Source organism: Tursiops truncatus, chromosome 20 (genome assembly GCF_011762595.2).
Source record: "Tursiops truncatus isolate mTurTru1 chromosome 20, mTurTru1.mat.Y, whole genome shotgun sequence".
Taxonomy (NCBI): Eukaryota; Metazoa; Chordata; class Mammalia; order Artiodactyla; family Delphinidae; genus Tursiops; species Tursiops truncatus.
Genome location: NC_047053.1, coordinates 50,896,992 through 50,924,405, shown reverse-complemented (window position 1 = coordinate 50,924,405; position 27,414 = coordinate 50,896,992). Strand labels below are relative to the sequence as shown.

The window sequence follows — 27,414 nt, the reverse complement described above, 5'->3', positions numbered from 1 at the left end:
GTGGTGAATTCTGGGCTGGGGACCTGAGGGGAGGGCGCTGGGGACGCTCAGGACCTGGTGGGGGGCCCGGGACACAGTGGGTGCTGCTCCTGCCAAGGTTCTGACCTCTGTCCTGAGTTGACCCCGGCCCCCCCTGGGCGGCCCCTCCGGGCAGCCTTCTGCCGCCGGGGTCCAGGCCTGGCTGGGCAGGGGCGGGGGCTGGGGCAGAAGAAGTTTGGGCCCTCCTGTGCTCCGTAGCCCGGCTCAGGGCAGCTGCTTCCTGGGGCCTGGGGCTTTCTGCCTGGCCTGGGCTGGGCGAGGGGCAGCCCTGCGCCACACCAGGTTCTCGGGCATGGGCTGGGGCTGGGGCTGGGGCTTTGGTGGGTGGTGGGAGCCGGGCCTGGGCCTGGGCGGCCTGGCAGGCAGAGCAGGGTGAGCCCTGGGGGCCCCAGGCCTCAGGAGCCGGGGCGGGGGGCGGGGCTGGGGGCCCTGGACAGGCTGTGCCGTGGAGGTTGGAGGGGCAGCGGGGGTGCTGGGCATGGGGGCGAACGCCCCAGGCGCCTTCTGTTTCCAGGGCGGCTCTGCGGGCATGGATGTGTTCCAGAAGGTGGAGAAGATCGGAGAGGGCACCTATGGGGTGGTGTACAAGGCCAAGAACAAGGAGACCGGGCAGCTCGTGGCTCTCAAGAAGATCAGGCTGGATTTGTGAGTTCTGGGACGGCCTCTGAGACCCCCTGGTCCAGGGGTGACCCACAGCCCACCCATCCGTCCCTCATCACAGGGTTTTGTGTTCCACTCCTTTTCCGAGTGCTCCCCAGTTACACGGGGGCCACGGAGGTGCAGCCCTCATGCGTCCTCACCCCGACCAGGCTTTGCCCCCGGCCGGTGGGGGTGATGGGTGTGTGCCGAGGAGCACAGAGCCCCATCGCTGGGGGGGGGGGTGGGCACCCTTAGGGAATAAGGAACACAGGTGACACCCCCCGCCCACCCCCCAGCAGAAGGGCCTGCTCAGCTGCTGCCTCCACTGCTGTACCACTCTCTTCTCCAGGGAGACCGAGGGGGTCCCAAGCACTGCCATCAGGGAGATCTCCCTGCTCAAAGAGCTTAAGCATCCCAACATCGTCAGGTGAGGCCTGAAGGAGCGGGGAAGTGGGCCTCTCCCAGCCCGGCTGGGAGCCGCATGCTGACTGGTGTCGCCCGGCCAGGCTGCTGGATGTGGTGCACAGCGAGAAGAAGCTTTACCTGGTGTTTGAGTTCCTCAGCCAGGACCTGAAGAAGTACATGGACTCCACCCCAGCCTCCAAGCTCCCCCTGCATGTAGTCAAGGTACCGGGGGCGGGACGGGGGCAACCTGCGGGCGAACGCCTGCTCAGCCGGCCCCGCCTCCGCTCAGCCAGCTCCTTCTCATGCTGGCTGTTCCAGAGCTACCTCTTCCAGCTGCTGCAGGGGGTGAACTTCTGCCACTCGCATCGGGTCATCCACCGAGACCTGAAGCCCCAGAATCTGCTCATCAATGAGTTGGGAGCCATCAAGCTGGCTGACTTTGGACTGGCTCGGGCCTTCGGGGTGCCCCTGCGCTCCTACACCCATGAGGTACCGCAGGACAGAGGGGAGAGAAGGGATGTCACCCGTGCACCCAGCTACCCTGAATGACGCTGTTTTCTTGTCCCCACAGGTGGTGACACTCTGGTATCGTGCCCCCGAGATCCTCTTGGGAAGCAGGTTCTACTCGACAGCTGTGGACGTCTGGAGCATTGGTTGCATCTTTGCAGAGATGGTAGAGAGAGGGCCAGACATGGCCCCAGGGAGGCCACAGGCAGGGTCCTCTGGGGTGGGGGGTAGAAGGGGCTCTGATTCTCCTGTTAGAAGTGGATTAAGGGGTGTTTGGGACTGGCTAAGGTCTTTTTCCAGAAAAGGCCAGGACTTTTAGCACAGCCCTGGGAAAGATATCTTGGAGGTGCCTCCCTGGTCTGGCCTCTTTTCTGGTATTGGATTCTGCATGACAAGGGAGTAGACCCCACACCTTCTCCCCTTCCCCGTTCCAGGTGACCCGCAAAGCCCTGTTTCCTGGCGACTCTGAGATTGACCAACTCTTTCGTATCTTTCGGACCCTGGGGACACCCAATGAAGCCATGTGGCCAGGAGTCACCCAGCTGCCTGACTATAAGGGCAGTTTCCCCAAGTGGACCAGGAAGGGGCTGGAGGAGATCGTGCCCCACCTGGAGCCAGAGGGCAAGGACCTGCTCATGGTAGGTACAGGTGGGCGGCAGGGAGGCTGAGAAGGACCTCCTTACGCCAGCTGCTGCTCTTGCTAGAAGTGTCCCCTTTGTCATCCAGCCTCTTATGCAGCCCTGGTTCCTTCTGAGTCCCAGCTCGTCTCTTTGCTGACCCCTATACAGAGTTCGCTTGTCCCCATGTGTATCCATTGCTCCACCTGGAAGCCTCTCCCATGATAAGTCCAATGTTCATCATCCCTTTTAAAACTTCTCTTCTCTAGTTAGCTTTGTTTTTATGCTGTGCTGTGTGCCCTTTTTCTTAGTTGCCTTGTGTTTTGGTAATTTTTTCTCGTGGACATTATTACCCCATCTGAGCTGTAAGCTTTCCCAGAAGGGACCACACCGCCCACTGCCTCGGTGCTCCCACAGTGCGTTCCACAGCGGTTACTCTTCACACGAGGCTGTTCAGAGCAGGCTGCTCGCTGCTCGCCGCGGCCCCTGCCGCAGTCCTCACTCACCCCTCTGCTTGTACCCTCTTGACCCCTTGGGCTGGCCCAGGCCAGGCTGCCCAGAGGGCCTCAGGCAGAGCTGGCCATTCTTGCCCACAAAGACTCAGAGCACGTTTCTCTCTTTAGTCTGGTGTTGGGTCAGAGGAAGGCAGGGCAGGAAGTTCATCTTCAGGCTCTGTATCCAGCTTTGCAGAGGGCTGTGTGCGTCTCCCAACCCAGGGCCAGGAGGATGGAGTGGATTTCCCATGGAGCCTCCTAGCCCTCCATCCTGGCTACTCTAAGGCAGGGGGGTCCTTCCACAGCCTGGCCAGGTTTAGGGATTTTTGTGTTTCTGCCCCACCCTCAACATGCTCCCTGGACAGGTTTGGTTCCCTCATCCTGATACCTAGAGAAAAGTCTGTCTCAACTAGAACTAGGCTGGAGCCTGGAAGGCTCCCTGAGGAAGGGGGGAGCCTGACTCGGCCTCAGTAACGTGAAGGAGACAGGGGGTGACTTAGGGCTGGACTAGAATGAAGTCTTTGTCCCCAGATTCCGGGAGCGTCCAGAACTGGTTCTCAAGCTGGGAGGTACTGGCTTTGTGCCGTCTGGGTGTGGCGGCAGCTCTGCTTTGGGGCTTGGGGCCCTGGCCACCCCCGGGCCCAGTCTGTCTCTTCCTCCGCAGCAACTCCTGCAGTATGACCCCAGCCGGCGCATGTCAGCCAAGGCCGCCCTTGTGCATCCGTACTTCTCGTCCACCGAGGCCTCCCTGGCCCCGCGCTAGTGTGTGCTGGAGGGTTTCTGCCGCTGAGAAGGTGTGAGGCCTCAAAGCCTCTCTCCAGCTGCTGCCCCCCTGCCTCCCTACTCACTTCCCAAGAAAGAGGACACATCTGGGGAGAGAGCAATTTGGCGTCAGCCGTCAGAGGGCTGAGTTTGGGTTTGTCCTGCCAGCAGGTTAGCGAGTTCCTGGGTTGTTTGTTGGGTTTGCCGGTGCCGTTTCAAGATGGGGACACAGAAGCGCCATGTCCGAGGGGGTCCGTCAGAGGCTGGGTCCCCTGGCACCAGAATGGCAGGTGCTAAGGAGAGTAGGAAACCTGCCCGGGCCTCCAGCAAGCCCTCCTAGTGCCCTTCCGCTGCCCGGCCCTCAGTTGCAGAGCCAGACCCCGGGGGAAAGAGTTTCTCCCGGCTGGTCTTCTGGATTTAAAATGTTTTGGGGAAGAGTTGAGTTCCAGTTAAGGGTCCCAAGTTAAACAGAAAGCGGGGTGAGGGAGAGAGGACATTTTCCTGATCCTGGGGCAGGCTGGGTGTTCTAACTAGTTGTCTCGTCACCTGGGATATGCTTAACGTTTGTTTGCTTCTGGCTTTAAGAACAGAAAATAAAACTGATGCATTCCTGAGTTTTCCAGTGTTTCTCTGCTCAGGGGGACACCAGGGACTTGCTGACGAGGGGGAGGTTGACAGCGGGCTGAAGACAGTTCCTGGCCTGAACTGGGAAGCCCTGAGCCGGTGGGGAGTGGGGGTAGGGGGAGGGGGGAGGGCATCATCCTCCGTGGCCTGCCCCCGTCGGGTCCTTCCTAGAGTCAGAGGAGCCACAGGCCTCCGAAAGCACCCCGTCCCCAGCAGGGCCAGCTGGGCGTGTCCACTCCCCAGGACCCAAGCAGTGCTGTCCCTCGTGCTCATGCCGCAGACGAATCGACTCTTACGTTCCCAGATGTGAACAAGACGCCAGGAGAATTCGTTTATTGGAAGCACTGAGTTGAGGGAGGAGGGAGGAAAACAGAACTGCTGATCTCCATCCAGGTCAGGGGATGGACTGGGCACCAAAGTCAGGGGAGGGAGCCCAACACCGAGAGTCAGTCAGAGGGAAGACCCAGCCCCTCGGATCGGGCTGCTCTGGGGGCAGGGGTGCATGCATCCTACCCACCCCCCTCACACACGCTCCTGTGACTGCTTTGGCCCCCGTCAGCGCGGGGAGCGCAGGCCAGTGCGGGAGGCCGAGCGGTAGCAGTGGTACCCCTCCAGCGAGGCTGGGAGGAGCAGCAGGCCGCTCAGGGGGTCCTTCCGGCAGCGCCCCATGGCCTCCTTGTAGCTCAGCCGTTCCTTGGAGATGGGGTCTGTCAAATCCTTCTCGTAGCTGGCCTCGTCCTGCAGGAGCTGGGCCAGCTCTTCACTGATCATGCCGGAGAGCATGGCCTGCGCGATGGGGATGCGGCCCGTCCTCTTGGGGTCGATGAGCCCTCCGGTCAGGTGCTGCACCCGCAGGTGCGGGAGCATGCTCTCCTGGGGCATCCAGCCCTTCTGGATGGCCTCGCTCACCGCCAACCTCTTCTTGGTGACGGGGTCCTCGATGCCGGTGAAGCCCTTCTGGGCATTGAGCAGCCTCTGCAAGGAGCTGTTCTCGATCAGTCCCCTCTCCACAGCCTTGTGCACGGAGTAGCGCTCCCGGCTGAGGAGGTCCACGATGCCCCCCGTGGCTGCCTGCGCCTCCAGCAGCTTCTGCCCGGTAATGGGGTCCAGCATGTTCTTGGCCACGGCTGTCTTGATGGTGACCCTGTTGTCCGTGGTTGTGTCGTAGACGCCGGCGATGGGGAAGTTGTCCTCGCTGAGCCTGAGAGAGAAGCTGGGAGAGAAGAATCTGGTGCTCTGGGGGGCCGGGGAGGCCAGTGGGGACTTGGAGATGATGGTGCCGATGGAGAGCGGGGAGCAGGGCTTGGTCTCCCCGGCCACGAGCAGGGCGAACTCGCTGATGGGCAGGTGGCCGTCCGTGTAGAGATGGTACTCCTCCTTGGAGATGCGCCGGCAGCGCAGGGCGGCCTCGATGGAGTACTGCTTCCCGCTCTTGCGGTCCAGGAGCACAGACTCCTCCCCACAGGGACCCAAGGTGGTGACCTCCTCCCAGTCACACTCGAGCTCCTGCAGCTGGAGGTACTGGCCTCGGTCGATGATGCCCCTCTTGTAGGCCTCGTACGGGGACATGTCCTTCCCCGTCTCGGGCTCCAAGATGGAGATCTTGGTGGAGAGGTTGGTCTCTCGCGTCTGGGTCTCCTGGCTGAGCTCCTCCCGGCTCACCTTGGTGTGGAGGTCCCGGAGGGTCCTCTCCTTCTCGTAGATCTGGTCCTTCTCGCGGAGGATGGCCGTCTCGAGCCGCGAGAGCTCGTGGCCCCGCTGGGCTGCCCTCTGCCGCTCGCTCTCTGCCTTCCGGCCGAACAGCTTCGACTCCTCCTGCAGGCTCAGCACCTGCTGCTGCTTCTGCGTCTCCAGCTCCCGCAGCTTCTCCTGCAGCTGCCTGCACTCCTGGCTCTTCTGGTCCCGGGCCTCCTGGAGCTCGGCTTCCTCCTGCGACCAGGTCCTCCTCAGCGCCTCCGCCCGCTCTATCTGCTCCCGCAGGCGCCTCGCCGCCTCCTCCCGGCTCTGCCGGGTTGCGCGCTCCCTGTTGAGCATCTCCCACACCCAGGAACGCTCCCCCTCCAGGACCGGGTCCTTCTCCACTCTGATCACTTCCTTGTAGATGGTCTTCTCCTGCGGTTTGGTTTTCTGGAGCACGTCGATCTGCACCTGCAGCTTCTCGCACTCCCGACGCAACTCGGTCACCTGGGTCTTCTCCTGGTCCAGGTCCCGCCGCTGGCCTTCCACAGACTTCTCCAGGTCCGGGTCCTTCTCCAGCTGGACCACCTCCTCTATGATGACCTTCTCCTGCACTGCGGGAGGCCGCTTCTGCAGCTCCTGGACCCTCAGGGTCAGCTGCCGCAGCTCCGTCTCCACGGCCAGCTTCTTGCCGCAGTCCTCCTGGGAGCTGAGCAGGCCCTCGTCCTCCTGCACAGCGGCCCGCAGCTGCTGCACCTCCCGCTCCAGCTGCCGCCGCCGGCCCGCCTCCTCATCGAGGCTCCGGCTCAGCCGGCTGTGCTCCTCGCGGCACTTCGGGTCCCTCCGGGTGACCACCACCTCCTGCACCACCACCTTCTCCTCGGGCCGCCTCCGCTCCAGCAGCAGGTACTTGTTCTGCAGCTCGGAGACCGTGTCCTCGGCCGTCCGTCGCTTCTGGGCCGCCTCCCGCAGCTCCTGGCGCAGCCGCTGGGCCTCCTGCTCCAGGACCGGGTCCTTCTCATAGCGCACCACCTCCTTGTTCACCGTCTTGGTCTCCACCTTGGAGCGCTCCCGTCTCCACTCGTCGCGCTCCCCCTGCAGCCGGATGAGCTGCTCCTGGGCCCGCCCGCTGCTGTTGACCAGCTCGTTGAGCTGGGCCTTCAGGTGGTCCATCTCCCGCAGCACCTCCGGGCTCCTCTCGTGCCTCACCACCTCCTGTGTCACCTGCTTGTACTCCACCACAGGCTTCTGCGCCCGCAGGACCGCCAGCTCGGGCAGCAGCCGCCCCGCCGCCTCCTCCACGCTGCCCCTCCTGCGGGCAGTCTCCTGCAGCTGGGCCCTGAGCCGCGCCATCTCCTGCTCCGTCTCCGGATCCACCTGGAAGATCTCGTGGACACGCTCCTGCAGATCCACCCTGGGCTTCTGCTTCTCCTCCGCGCTGTGCTTGCCGCGCAGCTCCTGCAGTTCCCCGGCCAGCACCTCGTTCTCCCGCCTCTCCGCCTCCAGGCAGCTCCTCAGCCTGGAGGCCTCTCGGAGGAGGCCTGGGTCCTGCTCCACCCTCTTCACCTCCTTCACGATCACCTTCGGCTGCACGGCGCGGATTGCCTGCTCCAGCTCCGCGATGCGAGCCTGCAGCCCGGCCACGGCTGCCTCCGCCCCCTTCCTCTGCGCCGCGTCCTCCTGCACCTGCAGCCTCAGGGCCTGGGCTGCCTTGACCATTTCCAGGTCCTTCTCCACCTTGACCACTTCCTTCAGCACGACCTTCTCCTTCACGCTCACCTCCTTCTGCTCAAGGGCCAGCAGCTCCGTCTTCAGCGCCTCCAGTTGGGCCAAGACGGCGGAGTTCTCCCCCCGCAGGAGCTGGATCTCGCTGCTGAGCTGGGCCGCCTGGCTGTCCAGGCCAGGGTCCCTCTCGATCTGGGTGACCTCCTTGGTCAGCAGGTGAGGCTGCGTGGCCTTCCTCTGGTTCTCTAGCTGCATGACCTTCTGGGCCGCCGCCTCCAGATCTGCCTGCAGGCCAGCCCGCTTCTTGCCCTCGTCCTCCACCTGGGACTTCACCCTGGACAGGTTGCTCTCCAGCTGGGGGTCCCGGGAGAACTCCAGCACTTCCTTCTCCTCCAGTTTCTCCAAGGGCTGCTGGGTCTTCAGTTGCAGCAGCTGGTTCCTCTGCTCCTCTAGCTCGCGCTGCACCTGGGCCACCCGCTTCCTCTCCTCCTCCAGCTGGGACTTCAGGGCCTCTGACTCCCTCCGGGCTCGGGCTGGGCTCTCGGACCCCTGCCGTGAGTCACGGGTCACCTGGATGTCTTCACTGAGCTCCTTCTGCAGGGTGAGAGGAAGAGGGGGGAGTCCTGGGGTGAGGGGAGGAAAGGGATAAGCCCACCACACCCTCCTGAGATCAGGACCCTCCCCTGCTTCCTGAGACTTCCTAGTAGGTCCTGGGAGGTGGAACTGAAGACCTGGGATGCTTGGAGGCGGGATTTTGAGAGGCTCCATCAATGCCCAGGATGTTAGGATTCAAGGCAGCGTTCAGGCCGCGTTTGCACTAGAACGTGCAAATAGGAAGGTCCTCCCTTCCTCAACTTTCCCCCTTCCACTTCCACCCAGGCTCCCAGAAATGGGCCTGCACTCCTCTGGGGGACCCTGGAGTACACCTCTGGGTGGGAAGAAGCTGGCCAGTCCTTTGGCCAGTCACCAAGAGTCATGGAGAGCACCTGGCTCCTGGTCTCTCAGGGATGGAGACCTAGGTGGCCTCTCGCCCACTGGGGCTGGATCCTAGGCTGAAGACTTCGTGGGGATTCTCTCCCGTCCCCACCGGAGCACTGCCCAGTGGCGAAGCTGCGACCGCACTGAATGACATCTCCTGGTACTAACTCTGACATGGTCACCAGCCTGTAAGAGCTGCTGGGGGAGGAAGGAAGCAGCCCCTCCCTCAGGCTGCTGAGCTGTCCCGGGGCTGCAGGCTGCAGTGGGGGGAGGAAGGGGCGTCTGCCAGGTCAGCCACCGGGCCAGGCTGCCTAGTGCAGGAGCGGATGGGCCTCACCCCCATACCTTCTCCAGAATCTTTCCGGCGAACTCCAGCTGGTGCAGTTGCTGCTGGTGCACGGCTGCAACCTCAGCGTAGGCCTTCATCAGGTTCTTCTCCTGGAGAGGCCACAGGGAGGTGGGGGAGGGCGGTGTCAGTTCCTGCCTGAGAGGCTGCGGAGCCCGGCGGTGTTGAGGAATGAGGGGTACAGAGCCCGGGCTCACCTGGGCCTGGATGCTCTCCTGCAGGGGAGCCACTCGGGGTCTCTTGGGGGCCGACCCCGCCTGGGTGGGCTCCAGGGAGCAGCGGTAGGTGTCTGCCTGCAGCTCATAGTCCTGAGCAGCGGGGGGGAAAGGACAACAGGCTGGCCGTCAGTGGGGGAGGTGGGGGGGGGGGGAGGGAGGGAGGGAGGGTGGGTGGGTGGGAGATAAAAGGACAAGCTGAAGTAACTGCTTACCTGGAGGGCCGCCTGCAGTTGCTGGGAGAGGCGGGAGGCCATGGCCTTGTCCTGCTCTCGGCCCTGGATCTCCTGCAGCAGCCTCTGCCGAGGCAGAAGGGAAATTCAGGAAACACCGCTCACCTGGACTTTCCTCCACTCACCTGGACTCTCCTCCAGCCCCGCGCCTCCAGGGCCTCAGGCAGCCAGCACCGCCCAGAGGCGGGAAGGGCTCTGCGGGAAACTGCCTTTTCCCGGTGTGCTCCACCGTGGCCTCTGCTCAGGACATTTCACCCCTCCACACACACACCTGGCCATGCTAGTTATTCCTCAGGCCTCAGCCTGGGTGTCAGTTCCTTCCAGACTGCTTGCCCCGACGCCCCGGCATGTCCCGCAATGGGCTCCCACAGCGCTCTGGCTTCTCCACCAAAGTACTTAGCAGTGGGCCTGGATGCACCGGCCTGGGATGCACCGGCCTCCGCCTCAGACTGGGGGCTGCCCGAGGGCCGGGCTGTACCCCCGCCCCTGGGTCATTACCAGCATGTAATAGGGGCTTGGCAAGTATGAGGAAGAGGATGCAGTAGGAGTTGGAACCCTCAGGAGCATAAGGCCCGCTGTCCACCTCGGACCAGACAGAGAAGGGTTGGCTGTTTCTGTGGGCAAATTGGAGCATTTGGGGTGGCGGGTGTGACACAAGGCCTCTGAGGGCTGAGCTTTGAGGTCATTAAAACACTGGCCACTAGAGGGCCACGTGCACACAGGCAGCTCTCCCTGATGGGGAGGTGGCCCGGGAAAGGGATGTGGCTTGAGGGCCCAGCTCTGGGTACCGGCCCCCAGGTCGCCTGCAGCCCCAGATCCTCACCTTCTGCACCTGCAGCTTGTAGGCAATCTGGCTGGGCCCGTCTCTGGGCCGCATCTCGTTGCGGGGCAGGTGCTCCAGCCAGGAGTTCAGGTTGTCCCTGCAGTTCTTGAACCGCTGGTAGGTGAGGCCAGCGTCCTGCACCATCTTCTCCCTGCAGGAGGACGAGGCCCAGAGCAGAGGTGAGAGCTGCCCTCAGGGGACAGGTGAGGGGTGCACGGAGGAGGCTGGTGGGTGCCTCCCTCCCTGGGACAGGTCAGGAGGGCTGAGTGACCCACCATGCCGATCCCCTAACTCTGGCCCTGTGCTGGAGCTGGGCATTCAGAGATGGACCGGACACTCTCTGCCAGGTACCACCTGGGAGGTCGGTGCCGTTATTATCCCTTTTTTCTTCCTTTTTTAATTTATATGGATGTGCCGGGTCTTAGTTGTGGCACATGGGATCTTCGTTGCTGTATGCGGGATCTTTAGTTTCGGCACGTGGGATCTAGTTTCCCGACCAGGGATCAAACCCGGGCCCCCTGCATCGGGAGCGTGGAGTTTTAACCACTGGACTGCCAGGGAAGTCCTCCATCCCATTTTAGAGGTCAGGAAACTGAACCTCAGAGAGGTGAAGTCGCCAGTCCAAGGTTACACAGCTCACCAGCCGTGGCCACCGTGCCCCGTGGGGCTGTGCCATGAGCCGCGATGGCCCAGCACTCACCGCAGGTCCAGCTGGTCACCCACGGAGTGGTAGCGGTCCGTGAGGGCCCGCACCTGGCGCTGCTGGCGCGGCAGGTCTTGGCAGAACTCATGGAAATTACTGTGCAGCGTGCCGCACGTGCGCTCGGCGGCCTTCAGCTGGCGGTGCAGCCCCAGCACGCAGGCCTGCTGCTCCAGCAGCTCCCTCCGCCGGCGCTGGGGCAGGAGGGGACACAGCGCGAGGCACCCTTATGGTTCGGTCGTATGCCACGTCCACCCTCCACCTGCCCTCAGATGCTTGGTCAGGCTGTGGCCCCCTTCTGCCAGGGGGCCACCCAGCCCCTCACCTGCAGCTCGCTGACCCTCTCCTGCAGCGCGCCTGGGTCTGCAGGGATGGGGGCCTCCTGCACCAGGGTGGACTCGAAGCCTCGGATGACCCTGTCCGCATCCCGGATCTGCCGCTCCAGACCCAGGGCAGCCTTGGCTCTGCCACAGAGGAGGCCAAGGGTCAGACACCCCCTTGGCCACACCCATAGGACCTCGCCCAGCGGCCCCCATCCCCAGAGCACTCACTTCTCCCTGTAGAGTCTGCAGAGAACCTGCACGTCACTGTACTTGTTCTTGACGTTGCTGAGGACCACGGGTAGGTGCAGGGTGGCGGGGCCCGCAGGCTGCCCTGACAGAAACGCCTCACACTCCTGCTGGGCTGCCGCCTTCTCTGCTCCCAGGCTCTGCAGCCGCTGGGCCATGCCCTGGGGTGGGGCGGGGCTCAGGATCTCTGCTCTGGGCGGGTGGCTTCCACCCAGCCCTCCTGCCATGTCAACCTAACTCTGCCCATGAGGCCCGAGAGTGTGGTGCGGACGTGCTCAGTCTCAGTTCCCAGGTAGATGACCATGGGCGGTTAACCTCTCTGACCCTCAGTCTCCTCATCTACAGAATGCTCGATGGGAGGTTGAGACGAGACCCTGTGAGTCAGGAGCTCTTGCCCACCTTGGTCTTCATGTCACTCTCCTGTTCACAAAACCTTCAGTTCCCTGCCCCCTCGCTCCAGGTCAGGCAGCAAAGCCCTAGCTCCATCCACTTGGGGTTATTGCGTTGATTCTGTTATCAGTTATTCACTCATCTAGTCCATAAGCCACTGGTGCCGACTCCATGCCATGCACTGCCTCCTTTCCAGGTAAACTGGACCCCCGACACCCCTGACGCTGTGACTTCAAAACCTAAGGACCTATTTGGAGACTGCCAGGTCCCAGCGCAGTGGTAACCAGGGCCTGGCGTGGGCAGAGGCATCGTTGAAGCCGTGTTACCACACAGTGCCTCCTTCTGCCACTCCTGCTTCCTCCCCGTGCCGCCCCAGGACCCCATCTGCAGCACCTTTCCCACCTCTGGAGCCCTCCCGCCCCCAGCCCCCGCTCTGAACCAGCTGAAATGCTACGGAACACCGCAGAGTGAAAATAAGTTGCACAATAACGTGAACGTGCTTCAACTTTTTAAAAACTATATCCAAACGATATATTTGAGTAGAAACCGGTTTGGAAGGATACAATCCAAACTGCTGCCCCCCAGGTGGGGGGGAGGGGCAGCTTTCACTGTTAGCACTTCTGAGTCCTTTTGTGATCATGTTTATACTCCTGCAGCCTCTCCAGGGAGGCTCCCTGCCAGCCACCCGGGAGAAACCACCCCTGAGATGCTCCAGGCTTCCTGCTGCTCTCAGGACTCTCGCCAGAACACCCCTCCAGCGTGGGGTACAGGGCCTTTACTCTGAGCCCTGCCCCTCTAGAACCTTCCTGGGCCTTGCTATACTTCATCCTCAGGACACCCAGACGAGCTGGGTATTATTGTGCCTTTTTTCAGGGATGAGGAAACCAAGGCCCAGAGAGGCTGAGTGAATTGCCCAAAGTCACAGAGCCAGTCAGTGGAGGAGCCAGGATGGGAACCAGCTTGCGTGAGTTATGGACTGTCCACTCCCTTCTTCCACCTCGGGGCCCCATGGCTGCTCCCACACTTGCCTCGTCTTTACTTTGTGCACGCCCCCAGGGCCGGACCACTTCTTATCCCAGCTGCCCTGGTTCACCCACCTTGTGGCTTTGGATGCGGCCCTCCAGGTCCTCCAGTGGTGTGGTGTGGCTCAACGGGGCCCGGATCCAGGTCAGCATCTGCTTCTCTATCTGCCCCAGGTCCTCCTCCAGCCGGGTCATCTGTGTCAGGAGCTTCTGGGCCTGTGGGTCGGCTGGGGCTGAGCTGGTTGGAGCTGGGGGAAAAGAGTGCCTGTGAGGGTCCAGAGCCTACCTCACGTCTGCCTGTCTGCTTGGTTGGCCCCTCCCTGAGTGCCTGCAGAGGGTCCTGTGTGGGGTAGGGTGGGAGGGCCATGGGCAGGGCCTAACTGAGGGAGGGACATCCCCAGGGGCTTGCCAACCCAGGAGATGGAATCCCCAGAGCAGAAACCCTTAATTCAGGGTCACCCCCTGCCCATGGCAGCCCTCACAGTGACCAGAGTCGAGTCTACTCCCTCTGTCCCAATAGTGCCTCCCCCTGTTCCCTGGCCAGCCCTCGGTACCCTTCTGGCTAGGCTGTAAGGGCTCCGCAGCACTGGCCTTCAGGCGGCTCTGGACTGTGGTCAGTTTCTGCTTCAGGGCCTGCAGCTCCGAGGCCAGCCTGGAACAAGGAGGAGATCAGAGAAGGACGTCCCTCCACTCTCTCCCCTCGGCCCCAGCAGTCACTGGTCCAGGCGAAGGCCGGGCAATGGCCTCAAACCACAGGGCCCGTTCTGGGCCCACAGCCTGCCTCCTGCCCCTGTGGATCCCCAGGCAGACTCACCTGGAGGCCCTGGCCACGGCTTCAGGGTCCGGAGCTGGGATGCAGAAGCAGGCGGCTGGGGCACATTTGGTCTCGCCTGCCGGGCCCTGGACCAGCCAGGTGTGCGGATCAGTGTTGTCCATCAGCGTATACCGTTCGCCCTGCAGCAGCTGCACCTAGGGGGCAGGTGGGGAGGGGCTTATGCAGGCTCAGGGGCCGGGATGGAGAAGGGATCAAGGCCAAGGTGGGTAGAGGCTGGGGACGGGGACAGGTAGAGGAACAGGAGCTGGGGCAGGGGTGCTGGGGTAGGGACAGGGACAAGCTAGAGGCAGGACAGGGCTTGGAGAGGGGTAGTGCTCGGGCAGGGGTGGGGGGTGGGGGGGCGGGGGGCGGGGGCAGTGGCAGGAGTGGGTAGGATGGGGAGGGGAGGGACTGGAGGGGGCAGGGGTGGGGTGGGCGGGGCCGGAGGAGCTGGGCAGGCAGAGACTGTACTTCTCCCGTGTCCCAGTCACAGATGCTGTCCACGTGCAGGGACTGCTGGGGTGGTTTCCTCCGCTGCGGCAGAGGGGCCACCTCCCGGCTCCGCAGCTGCAGATCCCCAACAGCCTTTTCGGCCACAGCCAGCTGCTTCTCCTCTGCCTGCAGGGACCCAGACAATGGGGGCTCAGGCCAGCCCCATACGTGCCCCCCAGGAGGGCCGGGGAGGGGTCTGGCCCTCATGAAGACAAGGTCTCTTTTTTTTTTTAATTTATTACTATTATTTTTTGCGGTATGCGTGCCTCTCACTGTTGTGGCCTCTCCCGTTGCGGAGCACAGGCTCCGGACGTGCAGGCTCAGCGGCCATGCCTCACGGGCCCAGCCGCTCCGCGGCATGTGGGATCTTCCCAGACCGGGGCACGAACCCGCGTCCCCTGCATTGGCAGGCGGACTCTCAACCACTGCACCACCAGGGAAGCCCAAGACAGGGTCTCTTAGTCAGCAAAGTAAAAGGAGCCCCTCCCAGGGCACCCAGGATCCTAGGGCCTGCTGGTTGGGGTGGGGTGGGGTAGGGGGCTGCCCAGCATCACCCAGGCCTGCAGAGTGGGAGCTGGAGGGGCCTCAGAGCTCTTCTGGGCAGCCCCTGTCACATTGCCGATGAAGAAACTGAGGTCCAGAGGTGGTAACAGACCAGGCTCCTCCTGCTGCAGCAGACCTCCTTCTCCTGCTCCCAAGGCTGGGGCTCCGGGCAGGACTACGTACCCGGGAGGCCTGAGGCCCAGACACACAGGCAGGCCCCGTTCCCAGGAGTGGGTGCAGGGGCTGGGTGGGGCCATCTCACCTCCAGCTGCAGCAGCTCTGTTGGGGCGCCAGGTGGGCCCCCCGGGGCAGGGCTGTACTGGGCGTCCAGGCTGGAGTTGAGCTTTGCCAGGGTCTGGCTGACAGAGTCGGCCTCTTCCTGGAACTGAGGTCGGTGGGTGGTCAGGGGCAGAGCTGGGGCACCCGCTGCCCTAGGGCACCCCGCAAAGCAGCTAAATGCAAACCGCTTAAACCCAAACTGCCACTTGCTGTCGGTCTTTCTACCCAGGCAGTGCAGTCTTTTTAACTAAAGTGCTCTGCAAATCAGGCATTTTGAGGTCACTGAACTTAATTTCTTTTAGTGTCGTAAAACACTTTGGTTTTCGTCCTTCCTGCACAGATGAAGGGCAGTGCCCCTCCCGCCTCACTCTAGCACCTGGAGTCCTGGCTGGGACCCCGGGTGCCCAGGGTGCCTCAGAGTAGAAGCTGGGAGCGTGCTTTAAAGAAACATCCTACAGTTGGGTGATATTACGGAATTCTCATCAGTGGGTGTGATACTGGTATTGTGGATATATAGAAAAATGCCTTTTAAAAAAAAGAAAAGGGAAGAAAAAAATCCTTGGCTTTTGTCTTTCTCAAAGTATAATAAACCATTTTAGCTGGAAATTATTAAAAAAAAGAAGTCCCTGTTGTATATATACATTTTTTAATTTTTTTCTTTTTTTCTTTTTCTATCTCTAAGTCTATTATATCAATGTTTGTCAACCCTTGTTTCATTATTGTCCCTTCTAAGGAGTTTTTTAGACATTTTTTTCCTTACTTTCCCCATTGTCGCCATGAAATTTTAGTATTATAGATATGTTGTATATCCTTTACGTATGTATATCTGTGATTTATGCATAAAAAAAGATTTTTTTTTTTTCGCCCACGAGAACCAACTTTCATCCCCCAGGAGTGATATCACCCTGTTGAGAATGTATGTGTGACATTATTTTCCCCCTGGGAACTAGTCACAACAACACAGCTGTGTCTTTTTTATTCGGTGCCTTGACACCCGAGATGAGAGTGTGTCCTCCGGCGTCCTCCAGACACACCCCCGTCCCCCTGCCCGGCCCTGTCCGCAGGCTCACCCGGCAGTAATCCTCCACGTGCTGCAGTTGGCTCTCCTGGCAGATGCACAGGTTCAGGAAGTTCTGCCACTCCAACTTCAGGGCCTCCTGGTGGGCCTGGGGGCAGAAGCACGGAGTCCTCAGACCGTGCCCCGACCTGGTCCATCCACCCGCCCACCCACTCTGCTGGCCCTGCCCACTGTCCCCCACCCGGCTGCTGTCTCCCTCTCCGTCTTCCCAGCCTCCCTGGGAAGCTCCCCAAGTGAGGGAGTTAGGGTCCCCGAGGCAGCAGGGAGTGTGTGGGCCTTCGCACCCGGATGGGCCCCACGGCCGGGTGCCCGAGCTCCACCAGGCGCTCCCCGTCACGCTCCAGCTGGTTCACGCACTGCTCCTGGCTCAGCAGCTCGTGCTGCCTGAAGTGCTGGGAGAGAGTTGGGGAGCGGGCGGTGAGGACGAGGATGTCCTCGTCCCCCCACCTCGCCCCCACTTGCGCACACTGACCTCGTACTCCCTCCGCACGCCCACGGGGTCTGCCATGAGGTCACTCCAGTCCTGCTGCAGGATGCGCTGCTGCTGCTGGGCCAGGGCGCTCAGCTGGCGCGTGCAGCCCTGCAGGTGTGTGTACAGGCTGTCTAGGCTCTGCCCTCGCCACGAGGCTGCCTTCTGTGCTCGGGCAAGAGGCAGGGAGAGAGAAGGGGTAGCAAGAGGCACCGTCACGCTGTGCCCCACTCCCAGCCCGCCCAGCCCGCCAGCCCACCAGCCCGCCAGCCTGTCCCTCCGCCCTGCTCACCAGGAGACCCTGGTATTGCCTCTGGATGCTGGCCGCGTCCTGCCTCGACCAAGGGAGAGAGAACACAAGCGCAGTGAGAGATGGGGTGCAGGGGAGAATGTCCCCACGTCCTGGGCCTCCCGTGCCCCCTCCTCCATCCCTGGCCCTAGAAGGCCAGCCAGGCCTCACTCAGGATCGGATGGGAGAAAGGGAACTGGGACTGGGGCCAAGCAGGGATGTGCGTCCGACAGCTCACCCACCGGCCCTGTGGGGCTCCGCAGCTGCTGCCCATAGGCCTCGATCTCCTTCTGCAGGATGTTGTGCTCGGCGACCTGCTGCTCCAGCTCCACCATGCCCGGCCCGTACAGGCCCTCACAGACCTGCTTCTGCAGAAAGGCTGGCCGCTCAGCTCTGCTGCAGGGCCTGGGGCGGGAGCCCTCCTGCACCTACCCTCCCCCTGGCCCCTGGCATCCCCATCAGCAGAGGTGGAGCTGGTCACTGGGGCAGAGGGTGGAGAGGTGGGCGCCTGGGTGAATGGCTGCAGCTCACCCTGGGGAACATGCTATTCTCCAGTAGCCCTGGCCGAGGCCTCAGCATTGCATGACTGAGGACCCTGAATCTCACTGGTCCCCAGGACTCAGGGCTCAGCCTCTGAAAAGTCTCCACGCTCTGCCCTGCCTCCTGCTGGGACACCTCCAGCCTGGCTCCAGGAGCCTGTGCACACCCTGCCCTGTCCATGTTCCCCTGTCCCCTCGTTGTTATCACAGCACCCCTTCTGTCGTGACATCAAAGCACAGTTCCTCACGTGATGCTCAGGGTGCCCGTGACCTGGTTCTGCCTACCTGCCCAGAAAACCCCACTTCCCATCGCACCCCAGGCTTCCTCCAGGTCTCTTCCTTTTCTCTGGAATGTCCTCTCCTCACCACCTCACCCCAACCCAACCGAGCCCTCCCACCTGCAGGAAGCCTTCCCTGACTGCACCGTCGCCTCTGCCCACTCCCTTCCCAGATGGCTAGCTGCCCCCAGCTCCAAGCACGCATCAGCCCCTGACGAAAGGCAGCTCTGGGTTGCCCTGTGGTTGCTGCTGGGTGTGACTTCCAGCTCCTTGAGGCGTCTCCAACTTTGGGGATGGCTCCTGACCTGCTTCTGCTCCAGCACCCGTGCCCAGTCGACCCTGGGCCCCACGTCTGGCGGCAACACCATCCTCTCATACAGGGCGCGGTACTCGGAACACTCCTGGGCCACCCGCTCATGCAGCTGCTTGATGCTGCCAAGGAAGTGGCCAACAGGTCGGAGCTGGGCCGGGGGCTCCCCCCGGACCCCCGGCGCCTCCATCCTTGAGCCCCAGCCCCCCGCCGCCGCCCCCACCCCACTCACTCCTTCTCGATCTCCTCGGCCTGCAGGTGCTTGAGCCGCCGGGCCTTGTCCACGTCCAGGAAGAGGCTCTTCAGCAGCTCCTCAGCCTCCTTCAGGCTACAGCCCACCTTCCCCTGGTGCTGCAGGGCCTGGCCCTGCTCGCTGTGCTGCCGGTCCTGCGGCAGCAGATGGCATCCTCACTGCCCGCCGCTGCTGCCTGAGCCCCGCCCTGAGGGACTCTGGCCACACTGGCAGAGGGCAGGGCATGGGCACCTGCGGGGCGGACTCAGGACACAGGGGAGGCCTGGGCCCCGCCCCTTTGACCCTCCAGGTTAGGAGCCCAACAGAGAAGGAGGGATAAGCCCTCTCTCCCACTGTGTTTGGAGAGTGGCCAGGGAAGGACTGGACTGTCTGTCCACCTTCACCACGACAAGTGGGCACAGGAGGGACCGCCAGGCATGGTCATGGGCCTCCCACGTGCCCACGCCCCGTCATCTGCCCCCAGGCCTCACCTGCTGCAGCCTCTTCTGGGTCTCCAGGATGTCCCTCTCCACCTGGTCGGTTTTGGCCTGCATGCGAGAGATGAGCAGGGCCAGCTCCTTGGTGGCAGCTCTGACGGGTGGTGGGGACAGAGGGCAGTGTGGTTAGAGAAGGTCCCTCTGTTTCCCTTGGGCAGAGGTCTGCCCACCTGGGTGGTGTCCCTTCCTCCGCCTGCCCCGTCCTGCCCTATAGCCGGGCTCACTGCCCTGGAGGGAGGAGTCCAAGACCTGGGGAGCTCTGGCCTCTCTGTAGGAAGCTCTGTGAGATACCCAGTTCTGGGCGGGGAAGCGCTGCCTCCACAGGAGGGCTCAGAAAATGGGGGTCCCGGGTGTGCGCGGCACCGCGGAGCCAACCAACCTCCCTGTCCTGGAAGTGTGTCCCCAACCCCGCCTAGCTCCCTGCTGCTCCTTCTGGATGGAGGGCAGGCAGCCCTCAGGGGAGTGAGTGAATCACTGGCTCAGCCCCTAATACCTGACATGGAATGGCTGGATCTTGGGGAGGGGCAGTTGGGCTGGCTGCGGACAGGGGAGCAGCAGCGTGTCCCCCAGCCCAACTTCCATTCACGCCAACCCTGTCTCCCCACCGCTGCCCTGGGCTCTTCCTGTGCCCAGGCTAACAAGCTTCCAGAGGAGACACACAGCACCGGGGCAGGGGGAAGCCACGAGACTGCCAGGGCACCCCAACCCTTTCCAGATTTGGGGGTTCAGAGCCCAAACTGGGACCTGACTTGCCCCAGGCCACACAGCCAGGAGCAGAGTATGAGCCTGAACCGGGCTGCCAGGGTCCTTTCCCAGCCTCTGTAGGGCGCCTGCTGTGGAACTGAGCTCACTCTGGAGCCCAGAGGCTCGAGCAGACCTAATAAAAGGCAGAGTGGTCTAAGCCTCAGGAGCACAGCACCCTGTGAGGTCACAGTCCTGGGGAAGGTAAACCTTCACGAGCTGGGTCTTAAACCAGGGGGCAAAGGATAAGCCTCCTCCAAGCAGAGGGGCGGTGACGCAAAGACACAGCCTGAAAGAACTCTGACAGACAGCCTGGTTTTTATCCTTCTCCACTACAGCTGTGTGGTCTTGGGCAAGTTACTTAATCTCTCTGTGCCTGAGGTTCCTCACCTGTAAAGTAAGGCTCTAGTAATATCTACCTCACCGTGTCATTGTGTTAAGAGAACTGATTCATCTGAAGTGTCCTGTGCAGAGTCAACACCCAGTAAGTGTTAGTTTTATTCCCCTAGAATGTAGGCGCTTTGAAGGCAGGGAGGGACCTGTCGGTTCTGTTTACGATGGCATCCCCGGCGCCTACAACAGTCTTGGCACACAGTAGGTGCTCAATAAATATGTGTTGAACAAGCAGATTGCACGAGGGGAATGATGAGCCCTCTTGGGGCGGCTGCAGCCAGAGGACAGGGCCCTAGGGACCCAGCTGCCTGGGAGCCTCCCTGGGGACGGGAGCTCTGGGTCCTGAGCCCTGGGAGAAGCACACTCCACCCTGGGCAGGGCCCAGGAGCCCCAGGGAGGACAGCTCACTCCAGTGAGTCTTAACTGCCGTCCTTCCCGTCTGCCGAGAAGCCCAGCCTCGGAGTCGTCACCCTGATCCCTACTGGGGCGATGGGCCTTTCATCTCCGCTCCCGCCTCCACACCCAGGACCCCGCGAGCCGCCACCTCCACCCTGCAGAGGGGCCTGATGGCCAGTGAGTGGGAGAAGGCCAGCCAAGTCTGCAGACTGTGCAGCTCTGGAGAGCCGGGCTGGACCCTGCCGGGAGCTGGGGGAACTGAGAGAGGCTCTGAGGATGTCCGGGGCCCACGGGCCCCTCCGCCTTCCCTCCAGCACCCCCTCCACACACCCACAGGGTGAAGGTATCATCTCAACTCTAATAAAACTCTCAAGGCCCGAGGCGTGAGCCGGGTGGGGAGAGCTGCAGCCTGGAGGTGGGGGCAGCACAGCCCTGCCTCCGGGCACCCCATCTGCCACCTCTCGGCTTCTCCAGCCTCAGTCCTTCTGCCCACCCTGTGCTGTGCCCAGGTCCCAAGGGTCATCACAATCCAAGCGGAGCCTTGAGGGCAGAGCCATGGACAGGGAGACAGTCCCCCAGCCTCCCAGCAGAGGAAGGCAGCTGCTCAGGCCCCCATCCAGCACGTCTGCAGAGCAGCCTTAACCCGTGGCCCTCAGGCCCCCTGGAGAACGTGGGGAGCCCCAGGCCATCTCTGGTCTCCTGCCGGGGCTGGAGCTTGGCCTGCGCCGGTGAGAGAGAGTCCAGCCCCAGGCTCTCGGCCTCAGGACACCTAATGCCAGCACTGGGCTGGCCCCAGCTCTGGGCTGCTTCCCCCAGGTGGCTGGAGCACCTGGGTCTGGCACCACCCGGGCCCCAGCCCCTCCCCCAGCCCTACTCACCGGCTGTGCTTGTTGGGGGACCCCTTGGGGGAGCCTTTGGCCAGGGAGGCCTTGGGGGACCCCTTCTCCTGGGAGCCTTTGCTCAGCCCCTTGAACATGGTCGTGAAGGAAGGTGCGGGTTCGGGCTGGGCTTGGCCGGTGATGGCAGGCGGGTGGCAGGCAGCAGGCGTGAGTCCTCGCTGGCTGCTCAGCTGGGCTCTGGCGAGGTGGGGCGGCCGGGCACTGGGCAGGCGGTTTTTGTGCGGCCTCTCCCTGCAGGTGAGGCAGGCCAGTGGCCGGGGCTGTGCGCATGCACCCACGCTTGCCCACACCCCACTCACGCCTGCTCCTGCACAACCAGTTTGGGAGGAAAGGGCACAGCCCAGAGGGTGGGGCGCCCGAGCCTCCCCGACTCTCAGAGGAGGTTTGGACTTGTTACACTCACACGCCCAGAGCCAGGGGGAGTCGGCAGAGATCACACCCAGATGCGGAAATCGCGGGGCCCAGGAGGGACAGGGCTCCAGACAGACGTGCGTGCATATGCACGCGCAGGCTCAGGGACCCAGGCGACCTCAGAGCTTGGGCTCCAGGTTAATAAACACCTCCAACCTGCCCACGCCCCTGCCCACGGCTCGCAGCCTGCCGGGGTGGGTGGGGGGGCTGCTCCCTGCCAGCTCAGGGTGGGTGGAGGCCCCGGGCTCTCTGCTCACCACCAGGGCGTCCAGGTCTCTGTTCCACGTCCTCCACCGACATGATGGGGCAGCTAGGGGGCATTCACCCCTGGCAACTGGCACGAAGTACATTTTAAAAGTGGACACCACCCAGCCGGCTCCCCAGAGCACCAGCCCACAGTCCTGCAGTGCGCTTTTCCTGGTGGGCTGGTTATCCCATCTGTCCACGGCTCCGGGTCCAGATACAGTCAGATGCGCATTGCTGGGATCCTCGGAACCTTCAGAACAGCGCCAGCGGGGCCGGGACTCCTCCTGGCCCCTCCCCCCAAGGGCCCCCAGCACTAGCCTTCAGGGGCTGCTGAGCCCAGGGTCTGCAGGAGCCTCCTGGGAACCCACTGTACTTGGGTTTCCTACCTGCCTCTCCTCTCTCCCGAGAAGTGGCCCCTGGTGGCTTTGCTGGAGTCAGATGGAGTGTCTAACAGCAGTGCCAGTTTACTGGTCTTTCCCTCACATTGAGGGCCAGGGAAGTCATCTTGGTAGCTGCCTTCTCCTGGGGTGGCCCCCAGGATCTTCAAGACAGGTGTGGGTTCCTCCATTTCCAGGTACTCATTTCACTGCCCCAGCTCAAGTCCCTTCTATAGATCTAGAGTCATTCCCTGGAACCATTACAGTTTCGGTGGAAGGAGGGTTTGAGGGGGAACAAAGGGGGAGGGATGCAGACAGGCTGGGTTTGGAGCACTGGGACATCCTGGCAGGCCCAGCTGAGGACAGAAAACAACCGGAGAAGAGGTAAGGGTCCCAGCCCACTAGGGAGATCAGGGACAAGAGGTCTGAGACTGGCCACGTGCCCCCTAGGGCAGAAAAGGCCCGAGTCCCTTTTGGCTGCATCTCATGAGCAACCCATTGAATTTGGCCCTGGAGAAGGGACACAGGAGTCACCATCTATCCTGGAGGGGGTGGGGCTAACAGTGGTAGTGGCGGTGGGGAGGGCAGCAGGAGGCCTTGACGCAACAAGTAGCAACAGGGATGTAGTGGTTTCCAGCTGTTCTTCTCCCAGATGAGTGCGATGGTGAGATGGAGCCAGATAAGGAAGCCTGGCCCAGAGGCCACTCACCCTCTGCCCCAGCCCCTCTCCCCGTTACTCCTGGGTGACAATTGTCTTCTAACCACTAGCTGCATGCCTGCCATTTACTGTTCTCAGAAAGGGGCCCGTTTGTTGAAATGACTACCGGATTCAGCCACCAGCCCTAACGGCTGGCCTCTCATATCAAACCCAAGAGTCAGCTCATGTTCTTATCTTTGAGATTGGGCAAGTGATAGCAATATCCCAGGAGAGCCAAGACAGGAGACAGCAGCCCTCAGTCCACTGTCCTGTCTCCCCGAGAACTCCAGGCCTTTCTTGGGAGGGGGTGGTCATTGGAGGCGGAGGTCCCAGGGGGGAAAATGTCCAGACTCCAGCCCCAGGAATGGGAGCAGCCAGGGGAGGCCCCACTGGGCTGTGGCCCCCAGGTGGAGGGCAGGCAGTGAGACTGAGATCTGGAACGTTTGAGCTTTGCCTTCTGTCTGCAGAAGCTCCCCTGGAAATAAGTGAGTACCATAGGGGGCCCTCATCCGCCCCAGAGACGAACTGATTCACTGCAAGAAAAACAAGGGCTGAATTCCTGGCCTGTCTAAAGCCAAATCGAATCAGACTCCAGCTCCCAGACAGGGCTGACGTGCCATAGGCATGAACACCCAGGTCTCTGAGCTGGCTGTCATTGCAGGGTGCTCCTATTCAGATAGCAGTAACCCTGGCCCCCCAAGACGAAGGCACAGGAGAAAGGATAGGGACAAAGAAAGATGTAGGGTTTTAAATATCTGAGGGAAGGGGCTTCCCTGGTGGCGCAATGGTTGAGAGTCCGCCTGCCGATGCAGGGGACGCGGGTTCGTGCCCCGGTCCGGGAGGATCCCACATGTCGCGGAGCGGCTGGGCCCGTGAGCCATGGCCGCTGAGCCTGAGCGTCCGGAGCCTGTGCTCCGCAACGGGAGAGGCCACAACAGTGCGAGGCCCGCGTACCGCAAAAAAAAAAAAAAAAAAAAAAAATCTGAGGAAAAAAAAAGTCGTTCATTTAGAAGGCCGGGATGGAATCACCAGCCTCTGTGGCCACCTGCACTGTCCCAACCCCCTGTCACTCTTGAGCACTTGAAACGTGGCCGGTTTGAATTGAGATGTGCTCTAAGTATAAAATTCACACCGGACTTCAAAGACTTAGCATGAAAAAAGGATGTAAAATACCTCAATAATGTTTTATACTGACTACATGTCCAAATGATCTTTTGCAATATATTGTGTTAAATGAAATGTATTTTAAAAAACGAATTTCACCTATTGCTTTTTAAGTTTTTTTGGCTTATAAACAGCAGAAGTTTATTGCTTACAGTTCTGAAGGCGGGACGTCTGAGGTCTGAGCACCAGCATGGTTGGGTGAGGGCCCTCTTCAGGGTCATGGATTCTCATGCTTTCCTCACATGGTGGAACGGGTGTTGCTATTTTTATTTAATGTGGCTACTAGAAAATTTAAAATTACAGATAAGGCTTGCATTTCTGGCTCACACTGTAATTCCATCAGACAGCTCTGACCCAGAAGCCAGACTGGGTGACCCGTTTCAGCCTTCCCAGGCCTCCTCCTTTTGAACCAGAAAGGAGTCCCAGGACCTGGCAGAATTCTTGTCCCGTCCATGAGGCCTTCCCCTCGCCTGGACTTGCTACCCGCCCTGTGGACTGAGAGGTTTGAGATCCATGGGTCCCCAACCTCCTTCCAGCACTGTGGCAGCTCATTCACGTGCCCCAGCCTGGCGCTTCCAGGCACGTGACGTGGGCCACTCACAGCTCGTGGGGACCGAGCCCGGAGCAGAAGGGCTGATCAGAGCTGAAAGCAGTGTAGCTCCCGGCTCTGAGGCTGCCATGCATGCATGCAGCTAGGCAACAGGGTGGCAGCTTGGATAGTGTGCCAGGGCTAAGTTACCCACTCTCTCCTCCAGCTCATGGGGTCCTGCAGGGAGGGGCATTCTCCTCCCTGCTGAAGCAGATGGCGGCAACTGCCTACTCTGCCCTGGGAACTGTAACCTGTCAGGCTTCCATATGCTCCCTGATCAGGACAAGCTTTGCCATCTCAGGAAACTGCCCTCTGTCTGTACAAAAGCTCTGCTACCAGGCCCTTGGAGCCGAGCCAGCTGGTAACCTCTCTTGCCTTACACTTCCCTGGCCGGCTGAGGAGCCAGGTGCCTTCACCGGCTGGGCGGAGTGGACAAGGGCTGGTGGGGTGGGGACTTCGGGGATGGGCCTCCTTCTGTCTACAGGTGCTGGGGGAGGAAGGGGCTGTGGCCACAGGAATCCACTGGGCAGTTTGGAGGAGGCTCTCTTGGCTGCCAAGTCTGCCCAGAAAGCTGGATAAAAAGAAATACTGAAGGTTGGCCTGGAGACCGTGGCTTGCCCATCTAGAACAGAGCGGGCAGAAAACGGGGCTGGCTATTCCTTCCGGGCCTTTCATAGAGAGAGTCTAAAGGAAGCAACTCAAGCAAACCAACCACCCAGTCCTGCCCATATTGTGAGAATAGGGTTCCCCATACTAGGTGGCAAGAGGGAGAACACAGAGGGGACCTCAGGAGAGCCCAGGTCCCGAGTTGGCTGGGAGGGCAAGGCCAAGGATGTCTTGGCTATCTGTCCCTCCCTAGGAGTGGTTCTCTTTCCCTACCCTTGGGCAACAGTGGTTGGCCCCAGTTCACCTGTGGGACCAGTGCTGGTACAGCCCACACCTCTGGGCCATAGCAGCAGCCTGCTGGCACAAGCCATGCCTGCATTCCAGAAGCCTGCAGCCCGCCCACTCTCACTCAGGCACTGTGGCGCCTCCAGGTCTCCCCGAGTTGCCCAACGGCTCTGGGCCTGTCACCTTGAAGACAACGGCTAGCCTTTAATAGCCAGGTCTGGGGACCTGCAGCCCTATTGTGGAGAAGTTCAGGTTTAATGGAGGTGGCTTAGCCATGTTCCTCACAAGGTCAACAGCCCAGCACAACAGCTGGGAGAGAGTTACATTGTCTGTACTGAAGCAGCAGGGGTTCAGCTGCACCAAACCCCATTCAATGGTCTGTGGAAGAAAGATTTATAAAACAAATAAAAAAATGAAAGAACGAATAAGTCTTTATAGCTGGGGGGTAGGCCTTCCTAATCAGTCTTTGTTGCCAGGAAATTGGAAAGCACACAAGAGCAGCTCATTACACTCAGCCTGTTGTCCTAATGACACTGCTCAGACCTAGCAGGACTCGGCTCTGGGGAGGGAAGAGGAAGAAGACAGTGGGGCCTGCCAGGAGCAGGGAGGAGGCTGGCTATAAGCGGAAGGCTCTCCTCACCTATCAGCTGCGCTGGCCCCACCAGCTTGGTGCACAGCAGCCTGGACCCTGGGCTCAGGCTGCATGGCTACAGCTAGGAGAAGAGACTGTTCTACGAGTTCAGTCCTACCTAGGCAGGGGCTCCCTCTGCAAGGCGCCAGGACAGGGCTCAGGTGTGAAGGTGGCCTGTAGGCAGCAGTGGAGGGAGAAGCATGGTGCTCTAATGCCAGCTCCATCCGTGGGGGAGCAAAGGGAAGGAAATTCATTTGTCAAGGGCCTATTGGTACTAAGCAAGCCCTCTGCGTGGCAGAGAACCAGATGACCCCATCTTCCAGGGGATGACCCCTACCTTCCTTCCATTCCAAGATGAGTGAGAGCTCACGAACGTCACCAGCTTTCAGGGACCAGTTACCTGCCCGTTGTAACTGCACTGCCTCCTGCCGGAAGGTCCCTGGGAAAAGTTCAGCCGAACAGAAAGAACGTGGTTCTTTTCCAAGGGGTCATTCAACCGCACACTGAGCGTGAGGACACAGTTGCAGCTAACAGAGGTGAACAAAACCATCTGCTGAAAAGAGGGACCAGAGAGTAGCAAGGCTCCCCTTTCCAACACAATTAAAATCACCACAGTGGGTGCGGCCGAGGGAGGAAAGCAGTGCCCCCTGCCTCAGAGCTCTGCAGGTCTCGGCCCCAGTGTGACACAGACTCTGAGAGGGCCGCCAGGATCCTGCCCCCAGAACAAAAGCAACAAAACCAAACCTGAGCAGCTCAGAAAGGTTGATTAAAAGGTTCCCATAAGTGTTCCATCAGTATTCATGAGCTGAAGTTATATTTTAGCTTGTACCAGCTAACAATACGGCTCACGAACACTTGGTGCTCACATGGAGGGCAGATCCCGGGCAGCGCAGGGCCGTGTTGGTCATTCGTGCCCTCCCGCCTGTGCACAGTGTCTCCAGCATCTCACAGAACCACAGGCCACTCTTCCAGTTGGCGTGGTCAGGATGCAGGCAGTTTCCAATTTATCTCTTTGCTTGGAACATTGATAAACTTTACAGCTAAATCTGGTTTCCATCTCCTCTGTAGCAACAAGTGTCTTCCAAAACAAAAAAAATTAGAACCAACACATATTTTTGCTATCTTTGGACATTTTCCTAGACCTCTGAAGGTTCCAAGCTTCTCAAAGCTGTAGACGGCAACATGTTTGGAGATCCGCGGTCGATTAGCTTTTGTGTACACTGATGCCGAGCGTGTGAAGGATCAGCATTGCCACGGCGATGACAGTGAACAGGCAGAGCGAGCGCAGTGCCCACCTCGGAGCTCCTGAAGTCGCTGTCCTCTCCTGGCTGGGGGAAGGGGGAGGCCATCACCTCAGCTGTGGGAGGAAAGACTGGCGAAGGGCCAGGGCCACT

The 27,414-nt window shown here is 61.0% G+C and overlaps 2 protein-coding genes across 5 annotated transcripts; one reads left to right on the top strand and one right to left on the bottom strand.

The window, feature by feature from the left end:
* Positions 1–550: 550 nt before the first annotated feature.
* CDK3 (cyclin dependent kinase 3) lies at positions 551–3,510 on the top strand. 3 transcript variants are annotated; one of them, XM_033846890.2, is made up of 7 exons: positions 551–684; positions 1,028–1,105; positions 1,185–1,305; positions 1,402–1,572; positions 1,655–1,756; positions 2,025–2,228; positions 3,366–3,510. In XM_033846890.2, the coding sequence occupies exons 1-7, from the start codon at positions 569–571 to the stop codon at positions 3,462–3,464; spliced, it is 891 nt and encodes a 296-aa protein (XP_033702781.2). In that variant the 5' UTR covers positions 551–568; the 3' UTR covers positions 3,465–3,510. The 3 variants fall into 3 exon arrangements, with proteins under 3 accessions (XP_033702781.2, XP_033702780.2, XP_073653663.1); XM_033846889.2 differs by having other exon boundaries at positions 3,233–3,510; XM_073797562.1 differs by lacking the exon at positions 3,366–3,510 and adding an exon at positions 2,317–3,226.
* Positions 3,511–4,394: 884 nt separating this feature from the next.
* Positions 4,395–21,228, bottom strand: EVPL (envoplakin). Of its 2 annotated transcripts, XM_033846887.2 has the most exons (22): positions 20,994–21,228; positions 18,580–18,679; positions 18,089–18,243; positions 17,852–17,978; positions 16,972–17,097; positions 16,733–16,771; positions 16,444–16,605; positions 16,256–16,363; positions 15,964–16,059; positions 14,877–14,999; positions 14,051–14,197; positions 13,580–13,734; positions 13,320–13,417; positions 12,841–13,013; positions 11,336–11,514; positions 11,110–11,248; positions 10,785–10,978; positions 10,085–10,235; positions 9,244–9,327; positions 9,011–9,121; positions 8,813–8,905; positions 4,395–8,083 (listed from the first exon to the last, which is right to left on the bottom strand). In XM_033846887.2, exons 1-22 carry the CDS (start codon positions 21,089–21,091, stop codon positions 4,643–4,645), a joined length of 6,099 nt encoding a protein of 2,032 aa, XP_033702778.1. In that variant the 5' UTR covers positions 21,092–21,228; the 3' UTR covers positions 4,395–4,642. The 2 variants fall into 2 exon arrangements, with proteins under 2 accessions (XP_033702778.1, XP_033702779.1); XM_033846888.2 differs by lacking the exons at positions 17,852–17,978; positions 18,089–18,243; positions 18,580–18,679; positions 20,994–21,228 and having other exon boundaries at positions 16,968–17,636.
* Positions 21,229–27,414: the final 6,186 nt, after the last annotated feature.

What these genes read in the sequence shown, in the direction of transcription:
- CDK3 (XM_033846889.2), top strand. Translation starts at nt 569, where the DNA reads ATGGATGTGTTCCAGAAGGTGGAGAAGATCGGAGAGGGCACCTATGGG. An exon ending in TCCCCCTGCATGTAGTCAAG is followed by an intron (nt 1,306 to 1,401) that starts GTACCGGGGGCG and finishes TGGCTGTTCCAG; the next exon opens with AGCTACCTCTTCCAGCTGCT. An exon ending in GTTGCATCTTTGCAGAGATG is followed by an intron (nt 1,757 to 2,024) that starts GTAGAGAGAGGG and finishes TCCCCGTTCCAG; the next exon opens with GTGACCCGCAAAGCCCTGTT.
- EVPL (XM_033846887.2), bottom strand. Translation starts at nt 21,091, where the DNA reads ATGTTCAAGGGGCTGAGCAAAGGCTCCCAGGAGAAGGGGTCCCCCAAG. An exon ending in CGGCCGTGGGGCCCATCCGG is followed by an intron (nt 16,060 to 16,255) that starts GTGCGAAGGCCC and finishes TTCTGCCCCCAG; the next exon opens with GCCCACCAGGAGGCCCTGAA. An exon ending in TGCAGACTCTACAGGGAGAA is followed by an intron (nt 11,249 to 11,335) that starts GTGAGTGCTCTG and finishes CCTCTGTGGCAG; the next exon opens with AGCCAAGGCTGCCCTGGGTC.